Consider the following 10,139-nt stretch of genomic DNA (forward strand, 5'->3'; position numbering starts at 1 on the left):
GTCCAGGTCTCTCTCCTAGCTTCTGCTAGTTCCTCGGCTTGTGGTTGCATAACTTGTCTCCACATGGCAGACTCCCTGTGGATGTATGTATTCAAACATTTCTCCTTTTTATAAGGACACCAGCCATATTGGACTAGGGGCCCACCCTACTCCAGTATGAGCTCATTTTAACTTAACTAATTACATCTGCAATGACTATGTCTGAATAAGGTCACAATCTGAGGTAGTGAGGGTTAGGACTTTGACATGTGAGTTTTGGAGAGATGCAACTCAACCCATAACAGCTACCAGAGCCTGGTACAAGGTGCCGTTTGGAGAAATCCCTCTTCTCCCATATTCTGCTTCTGCCCGCAGCATGGAGGGAATTTCTACCTGAGATTCCTCTCTCTGCTTCTTGCAGCTTCTCACTCAGCCCTCCTCTAGGAGGGAGAATTGTCCCTGGGTGGGCCAGTGCCCAATCTTTTTGTTCATGTCCCCTGGTGGGTGGGGCTGCTGTGAGCATAGATTCCCTTTGCCTGCCCAGTGTTCCTGCTCTCTCTGTCCCCATGGGAGTGACCCAGCACACAGCCCCTCTTGTTCCAGCTCCTTGCCATGTGGCTGACTGGGATAGCTCATTCCAGGGCTGCTCTACAGATCCAGCCACATCATGTGTCCCTTACAGGGTCACCTGAGTGGGCAGCCCGGGGTCTGCTTTCAGGGTGAGAATCAGACCTGACTCCGTAGGATGGAATGTGCAGGTGATCAAGATTTACAAACATAGAGGTGATCGGCGCTCAATAACCACATCAATGAAAAGCCATCAAGAGGAAAAGACATTTTTTTTAAAACAGAGTTCACTTTATTACATTAATTGTATAGACTAAAAGAATAGGAAATGCAGACTTTCTAAATTCTCTTGCTGATTCTCTTGAAGACAATGTCACCCAGTGTCATGGTCTGAAAGCCAGAAAAGACATCATGAAACATTCATCTGATGTTGAATTGTAAATGATAGTTAAGCCCCCAGTATGCTAACATATGTAGTAATTCAAAGACACCTCTGTTTCCTACAGGACCAGAGGAAGGGTTGGCAATCTCTTCTAAAATCCCATGCCGAGTCTTGGTCACTTTACTTCCTCACGTGGAGAGTTGTCCTGTCTTTTACTGAATTCCTTTCTACATCAATGACTGTTAGAGCAAGACCATCCAAACCAGTCCAATCTGATCCAATTTCTCAAAGTTTCATTGAGCACCTACTATGGACCAAACACGTGTTGAGCACCGAGGACAAGTGTATGGGGAAACACCTGGGCATCCAACCTGGAACTTACTAGGTAGTGCATAATTTCCTTCCCAAAGCTGTGGAGCCTATAAAAATATTAGGTTCATTGGATCCGTAAGTTTTTGAGGGCTGCTCCTTTCTCCCCCAGCCCTTCCCTCCTGCTGATTCTCTTGAACAAGACTATGGCAATGGTGTGGGGTGATGTCATCAGGGTGAAAAGGCAGCCCTTTAGTTTCAACAGCAATGAAATGGAACGGAAAGATCTAGGTTTGAACCCTAGTTTTACAACTCATTAGCTGGATGACCTTGGACAGGTCAACCTGTCTGTTAAGTCCCCCATCCTGCCTCCCTCACAGGAGAGGAGAGGAATAGGGGTAATGGAGCATATCAAAGACATTGGCCAGGACTGAGTCCAGGACTGAGTCCAGGACAGCTTATCTCCCACTGCCCTGCAGGTGCCTCTCTCCTCTGCTGTGAATGTGCTGGGGACCGCAAATTTCACGGTTGACCCACACTCTCTCCCTAGTTGAGGGATTTCTCCCCTTGAACAGGGTGATGACAGACCCCTTGAGCAGTGTTCTGCCTCTGTTACTCGCCAAAATACAACCTGGGGGCAAGGAAGAGCTGGGGGGACACTGTACTATAACTGCAGGAGAGACACTGTACTGTTCACTCCCATATGGGAGATAGGACGTGGCCGACAGCCAGGCACCAAGGGCGAGGTGGCACACACAAACCGGAGTGCCAGATCTATACGCTGCCATGAAATTGCCAAGAATATGATTCTCCTTATAAATGCCAAAAGGGCAAAGGCATTTACTGAGTGCCCTGGGCTTGCAAGGCAGATGGAGGCCTCTGTGTTCATTGGTTAGTGACGCAGAAGAGAAGGGTTATGGCTGACAATTACCGCAACGTCATAAAATAGAAAAAGCAATGAAACAGCCCAGCTTTCTGCCAAACCAAGCCTTCCTTGAGCGTGGGTGCTGCATCCATGGGAAGGGTTGCTCCATGAATCAGAGGACCACAGGTGGGAATGAATGGATTTCTGTCCTCCAGCCTGTGAGCGAGGCTTGTGTCTACATCCCAGCAGAGTCTAAGAAGTGTGACCTGTGCTGGTGGCTTTGCACGACCCTGTGTCTCCTACTAAGCGCCTCTCCTATCCCATCCTCTTTGGGTGTTGGGGAAGGAAGAGGAGAGGAGACAGGGGATGGCAGTGAGGAAGGAAGGAAGTGGGGGAGGTAGGAGTGGTCGACGCTGACCACGAAAGTGGTGGTGGAAGGACAGCCTGAAGGAACCGGGAGAGGCAGGGAAGCACCAGCTGGGGCCACCAGCAGCACGTGGGGGGCTTGTGGTGAATTAGAAAAGTGTGCCCCTTCCTTAAGACACCATACTTCTCTGTTGGAAAGCTGCCCTAATACACTGCACTGGTTTTATTAGAACAAGATGCCTTGTGAGCATCCACTGCCAGCCGGTAAGAAATGTACAAAGCTCCCCCGTCTACAACGGGGGTTGGCTTCTCCCAGGGTGATGCAGTGTGTCACCGTGGACTGCTGCCCTGTGAGACAGATCCAGCTCAGAGGAGCCCTAGCGCTCCCATTTCCTGGCGGCATGATTGCCTCAGTTTCTCCATTCAGAAAATTCAGTGTTGGTGGGAAGATTCGAGATCATGTGTGAAAGCTGCCTGGGCACAGTGGATGCTCAGTAAGTGGTAGCAGAGATGGACCCCTGGCCCCAAGTACAAGGAGCGACAAGCTCAGAGTGTCAACTTACGCTGGTGACTGTGTCACCGTTGAATTCAGTCACGGACTTGATGCCTTTGAGAGTTGTCACCAGTTTATTGTCGCCTTCCAGCTGAACCACCGTCTGCATAGGACAGAAGGAACAGCCTTGGGAGGAAGCGTCTGGGAGGGAGTAAACCTCTCGCTAATGAGGTTGGCTCCCCTGCATAGGTCTCTGCTGCAGCAACCAAACCCTGTTCTCTGGCTCTGAACAGAAGTGAGGTGCATGTAAGAACTGAAGAAAATGGCAGGGCTTCTTTTGTCAGACTTTTCATCTATGGGATGTGACCTAGGAGTCACCATAAGACCCCTAAGCTGTCTCAAATCGAACACAAATAAAATTGACTCAAGTCGCAATTCTCCAAGCCAATGGAGGGAGGGAGTGGCAAGATTCAAAATCCTGGTCAGCTGGAAGAACACATATTTTTGCTTTGTATTATATTATGTTATTCCTTCTAGCACCTTTATCTTTCTTCTTGTGGTCTCCTTTTCACGCATCCAGGAAGAGGTAACAGAAAGCCATCATGGAACAGAAGACACTGGCCAACGTTAAAATTTGCCTCCAAAACGGACAGTTGTAAAAGGCCTGTGGTAAAACCCATGACAGCCTGCCCCTTACCGTGGGCCGTATAAGAGAATTTCCCTCCTAAAATTTATCATAGCTTTCCTGACCTGTAATGTTATATCTAGAGAAGCAGAAATCAAGAGCCATCAGAAGAGGTTACAAACAAGACCAACAGTTGTGCAGAGACCGATGCACAGCGTTGTCTGGGGTCAGGGGACGCTGGGGGACAGGAGTAAAGGTGGCCACTTGGGACTGGCGGTGCTGGGGTGTGTGGGGTTTCAGGTGGAGGAACAGAGGCCCTTTGTGGGGGGCACCCCCTGCCTGGATCTCCCTGCCACCGCCTGCCCACCACTCACACATCCCACACCCAGCTCTCATCGCACACCTTAGCCACAGCCCAGCGGAGGTGACACCGCCCTGCCCGCTGCCTTGGCTCTGGGAAGGGTGACTGTGCCCATTTCACAGATGAGGTAGCAAAGTCTAGGGGCTCATTGACCAACCCGCAAGGCTTGGTCTGAAGGCCTGCTTTGGTTCTTTGGTGTCGCAGGCACCTCCTTCAGGAAGTCTCTACCCACGACCACCAGCTCTAGGCTCAGCAAAGCCATTTCCTTTGGCTCACGGATGACCGCAGGGCTCTGTTAGGGGTTTTGCACAGACTGCCACTTGCATGTTGCTGGGCCTGGGAGATTCTGAGTCTTAGACTCCTGCTCTGGGCCTGGTTCCCCATACCCTCTATATGGAAGAGCTTGGACTCTTGGGCCAGAGCTCCTCCAGAGGGTCGCAGGAAGCTGGGAGCTTCCCTAAGAGCTGTCTTTGTCTCTCTGCCTCTCACCCCGGCAGTGGGTTCAGAGATAGGGTATCAGCAGTGGGAATTGTGAGGTGGGAGCCTTGAGGGAGGAAGCCTGGGACCAGGCTCCAGGGAACGTTCTGGAAGCAGAGGGTGGCTCGAGGGGGCACCTCCTACCTTGACTTTCTCCCCAGTCAGGAATTCCATCTCGCACTCCTCCCCCAAGGTGAACTCGTTCTGGATCACTTTGGAGCCGGTGACGATGGTGAACTTGAAGTGGTTCCCGTTATGCACGATTTCGGACACCCCCTTGATGTCCTTCCCCTTCTGGATGAGGTCATCAGGCATACCTGGTGGAAAGCACTGGAAGTTTAGAGGTGGGCAGAGGTGGGAGCTGCAAGGTCACAAGAGAAACTCCGTGATGTGGAGGGGGAGGGGAGACGCCATGTTTTCCCGGAGGCCCCAGCACTTTCTGGAGTCCTGTGAGCAATGTGGGTTTTGACCTCTGAAAGGGAAGGTCAGTGGCCTGATCCCATGAACCTGCTATCTTGCCAGTTGGTTTATAAAAAAAAAAAACACCCCTCTGCCCAGGGGAAGCTTTTCTAGGCTGAGCACCTGCTTCTCACTTGCTCTCCCTCCTCATTCCTACTTTAAAGCCTTCAGACTTTGCTCTTTTGGGTGTAAAGCATTTTGTCCTCTACATTCAGGGGACCATCCAGCTTGTCTCCCAAGCCAGGTCCCCCCGAGAGTGGAAGGGAGCTCTGTATAATTATGCCAGAACGGCAGGCACACACCAGGACTGTGCCTGGCAAACCCATGTCCCCCTATCCTTACCTCCACCTCTGCCATTGAGGCTCTTGAGGAAGATGGACCAGGAGTCCCTTGCCCGGGGACAGAGCTTTACGAATTTCAGAGCATGTCTGTGTTGTTACATGAATTGAGCTTCATGAAAACCAGGTGCATTGACAGCGGTGGGGAGGGTCCTGTTGCCCAGGTGAGGAATGCAGGACACAGAGAGGTGGCATGACGTGCCCTACAGGAGAAGGTCCTAGCTCTCAGCTTCCCCGAAGCTCCTCCCCTCTTTGTCTTTGCTGTCTTCCCCACCCTCTCCTCTCAGCATCCTTCCTTGTCCCCCGCCCCTTTGCTCCCTCCCCCTGGAGGACACTCCCCTCCCCCAGCCCCGCAGGGGACACCTGCTCATCTTCCAAGGCTCAGCTAAGGCTTCCTCCCAAGGCTTCCCTTGATGCCCTCCCAGGACCACCACATCCTCCTGTAAGTGACCCGGTGGGGTGGGGGGAAGGGATTTAAAATGTGTCTCTGGGAACTAGTGCCGGCTTCAAATCCCAGCTCAGTTTGGGATTACTACCTGTGTGACCCCGGTTGGGATTACTTCACCTTTCAAGGGCTCAATTGCCTCAATTATAAAATGGGAAAAATAATAGTATCCAACTCAGAGTTTTTTGGTGAGGCATTAACAGGATGTTGCCTGTCTAGGGCTTAGCATGGGCCCTGATGCTGAGTCAGCACTCAGGACACGTTAGCGCATGCTTGATTGCATTTATTTCTTCTCTTTTTCTCTAAATTGTGACCTTGGAAACGTGGCTCATTGTTACCTGTCGCCATGGTATCTGCCCAGCACAGCACTCATCTCAGCGTGCGGTTGGCCTTGAATCAAAGTTTGTTAGAAGAATGAATAAATGGGGCTTCCCTGGTGGCACCGTGGTTGAGGACCTGCCTGCCAATGCAGGGGACACGGGTTCGAGCCCTCGTCTGGGAGGATCCCACATGCTTCGGAGCAACTAGGCCCGTGAGCCACAACTACTGAGACTGCGCGTCTGGAGCCTGTGCTCCGCAACGGGAGAGGCCTCGACAGTGAGAGGCCCGTGCACCGCGATGAAGAGTGGTCCCCGCTTGCCGCAACTGGAGAAAGCCCTTGCACAGAAATGAAGACCCAACACAGTCAAAAATAAATAAATAAACAAATAAATTTATATATATAAAAAAAGAATGAATAAATGAATGAACGAGTGAATGAACAGGGTCACACAGAGGTGGCTTCAATCCAGATCAGACCCTAGTTCAGTGCTCTTTCCACTTGCCTAAGGCGTAGCCTTGTGCAGGGAGGAATAGCATGCGCTTCGAAAGTAACAGAACAGGACCCCTGGTCTGTGTAAAGCTTGGACCGCTCCTCCCATCCAGACGTCAGGACCCCAAAGGGCCACCACGTGTAGGACCAGACCGTCATGGCCATGGCCCCCAGCCTTGGCCCAGCACTCACCGACTGCCTTCATGAAGGCCTCAAAGTTTTCCTGGCTCTGCAGTTGGTACTTGCCGGAGAAGTTCATGGTGGCGACGAAGCTCCCTTCACAGCCAAGGCAACAGCTCTGCTGGCAGGGCTGCCAGCGTGGGCTGATTTATAGGGGGCTCCTTCCCCGTCAGATGTAGGCCACAGGTCAGCCGCTGTCGACTCCTTTATGGCCAGGTTCAAACATTAACTCCTGAGAGCAATGGTCAACGATTAGAAAAAACCAGGTTGGGCACAGCAGTGATTTGCTCCAATTCAGCAAATCTTGATGAGTGCCAATCAGGTGCAAAGCCCGATGACCCCGCAGCCTTTAAGGTGTTGCTCTCCCATGAAATGTGTGTGTGCGTGTATGTGTATGCATACATACCTACACACGCATATATGTGCCTATGTGTACATATATACGTGGAGATGTGTATGTGTATGTGTGGATCTAGACTTAGTGACTCAGAAAAATACCAAAGAATCCCTTTAATCTCAAAATCTCACCTTAGTTACCTTATGATCTCTTCTCATCTTTATCATCACACTAAGTTAATTTTTACCAAGTTATCAGTCCCTAGAGCTGCTTTGTATTCTGGGAATTCCTCACAGGCTCCTCCACAGTCCAAATCAATCTCCTTTTGGGGACTTTCCTGGTGAGCAGTGGTTAAGAATCCGCCTGCCAATGCAGGGGACGTGGGTTTGAGCCCTGGTCCGGGAAGATCCCATATGCCACGGAGCAACTAAGCCCGGGCGCCACAACTACTGAACCTGTGCTCTAGGGCCCGTGAGCCACAACTACAGAGCCTGCGAGCCACAACTACTGAGCCCGCGTGCCACAGCTACTGAAGTCTGCGTGTCTAGAGCCTGTGTTCCGATACAAGAGAAGCCACTGCAATGAGAAGCCCGCTCGCTGCAACTAGAGAAAGCCCGTGAGCAGCAAGGAAGACCCAAAACAACCAAAAAAAAAAAAATCTCCTTTTGGAAGTGTGAAAGGGTACCTTTAAACCAGGTGTGTGGAGATTAAAATACAATTCATTAGGCAGGGACAAGATAGGGGAAGGAAGAAGGTAGGACCTGTTGGACCCCCTGAACCTGTCGGGGCGCTCATGCCTCTGTGTTGGCTTTCACGGGGCTCCCCCTGCCCCTCTGTTCTTCTCCCCCTGGTAGCCTCCTCCATGAATCCTCTGGGCTCAGAGAACACTTTGCAAGTACCTATACTGTCATTCCTACTGGGATACTTTCTCTCTGCCTTTTTGTCCACTGTACTTCTGCCTTGGTATTCCCAATACTGGCACGTAGTAGATGTCCAATTAATGATGAGTCAGCAAATAAAAACTGCCAGCAGATAACGAGGCCACGGTGTTTCTCGTTAAACAAAAACGAGAGATACAGCGTAGTCAGACTGGAATGGCCCCTCAAACCACTGAATCACTAGGGCTGGGCAGCCAGGAGATTAGTGTGTGTGTGTGTGTGTGTGTGTGTGTGTGTGTGTAAGAGAGAGAGAAAATGACAGGATAAGGGAGGGGGTGGTGACGGAGCCCGGGGTCTGTGTTCAGTGAGACTGAGCTGCTGAAGCAGCGGGGCTGTTCTGGGCAGGAGACTGAGAGAGAGACATCAGTTGCCTCTTCTTTCTCCCTCCTGGATGATGGGGGAGGAGAGAGAACAGTGCAGCAGGCAGAAAGGAGAGGGGCCAGCAAGAGGGTGTGGGGTGACCCAGTCACTGAGGCATCCCCAGGGGCAGGGAGGCAGGCAGGCTTCTAGGAAGGCTGGTGTTGAATTTGAAACTGCCAAGTGAATCCCCATCCATCTTTCTTCAGTTCTCTTCCCAACTACTTCCATGCTTCAGTAAAGCATAACCCGTGAATCAAGAGATGGGCAAGAGGAAAACGATGGGCTGAGTTTCATTTCTGGGTTGATGTAATGGAGCCAAGACAGCACACTGAAAACAGTACCAGGAAGCCGAGTGGCCATGGGGTGCATTTTCCCCAGGGATCCCCCTAAATCCTAGGTTGGGCTTTAGAGGAATTCAAACTAAGTTTGTCCAAATCCCAGAGTACCATCTAATCCCTGCTGGCATCTGGGTTACGTAGGGTAACCCACTGGCTAATAGCTGAGTGTGTGTGCCTAATGACTGTACGCTGGTTGAGGCCTGGGCTAAATTCAAGTTATACCTGAGATACCCCCCAATCCCTCCCCGCCATCAGGTGCTCTATTTGGGAGGATTTACTGGCAGTGCCCTGGACACACCACACTCTCTCATGCAGCCACTTCCTGCCCAGCGCCCCTCTGTGGGTAAAGGGATGCCTGGCATATAAATTCCACATCCAGACCCTCTCCCCTTGACCATGGACGTCAAAGGACACGACCCACCATGCTGCTCATTGGGCTCTAAGGTGGATAGGCGGACAGAGCATCATAAAAGTTTCTCCATAGGGCAGGACAGCACCAATCCCAGAGGCCTCTCAGGAAGCCTGGACGCTTTTCTGGTGTCTGAGGAAGAGCAGCACCTGTGAACTGACTCCCTGCAGACCCTGCTGCCTGCCCCGCCCTCCCTGCCTCTCCGTCCAGGCAGTGCCTGGCGTGACCAACTTAGAGGCTGGTCACGGGGCTAGCACAGCCGCTGGAGACCTGACAGCTCCCATGGCAAAGGGGCAGCCTCCTCTTGGCTAGACTGTGTGGTGTGTGTGTGTGTGTGTGTGTGTGTGTGTGTGTGTGTGTGTGAGAGAGAGAGAGAGAGAGAGAGAGAGAGAGAGAGTCTTGAAGTCACAGAAATTAGTGGCCATTTCAAAATTTAACACTTGTACGTACTTTTCCATAAAATTAAAAGAGGGTAATGACATCTCCCGCCCACAAGCTAAGTAAACACAAGAAGAGATAAGCCTAATTGCCATGACAAAGTTCAAGTGGCTTTCAAGAAAGAAAGAATCCCACTTCATGGGCCCAGCTTCTGATTTTTGTCCACTGGCAGACTCCAGCCCCCTCCAAGCCCCAGACATCCCCTCTCCTCACTTTTCCTACTCAGATGAGCAACGTGGAGGTGTGGGAGGGGTGACAGCCTCTTGGTAGCCAGGATATGACTGCTATTTATTTGAGGCCAGGCACCTCTGCACTTGGATCTGATCCCAGGATGTCTGCAGTGCCAGTTTCCCCACTTCCTGGGTGTTTCAGGAGATGCCATGTACCTCACTAGAGGCAGGGCTGCAGGAGGGGAAGGACTTGAGTTTGGGCCCAGCTCTTCTCGCTAACAGACGTGTGACCCTGGACAAATCATTCAACCTCACTGGGCCTCCACTTCCTTATCCATTAAATGGTCCTGACATTCTCTGCCTTGTGAAAGCCCTGTGTCAATCCAAGTCCTTCAGGAAAGTGAAGTCAGAGGGGATCAGAGCGCTTTGCATCTGCTTGTGTCAGGTGTCCAGAGGTATCTCCAGCCCAGGGCCAACTTCTATGTTTATCTC

General features: G+C 51.4%; 1 protein-coding gene across 1 annotated transcript; it reads right to left on the bottom strand.

Moving 5' to 3' along the window:
- Window positions 1–815: 815 nt before the first annotated feature.
- On the bottom strand, window positions 816–6,817 carry FABP1 (fatty acid binding protein 1). The gene is made up of 4 exons (XM_082642013.1): window positions 6,670–6,817; window positions 4,569–4,741; window positions 3,032–3,124; window positions 816–936 (listed from the first exon to the last, which is right to left on the bottom strand). The coding sequence occupies exons 1-4, from the start codon at window positions 6,734–6,736 to the stop codon at window positions 886–888; spliced, it is 384 nt and encodes a 127-aa protein (XP_082498139.1). The 5' UTR covers window positions 6,737–6,817; the 3' UTR covers window positions 816–885.
- Between the last annotated feature and the right edge of the window lie 3,322 nt (window positions 6,818–10,139).

Source organism: Mesoplodon mirus (assembly GCF_964341445.2).
Source record: "Mesoplodon mirus genome assembly, chromosome: 14".
NCBI classification, from domain to species: domain Eukaryota; kingdom Metazoa; phylum Chordata; class Mammalia; order Artiodactyla; family Ziphiidae; genus Mesoplodon; species Mesoplodon mirus.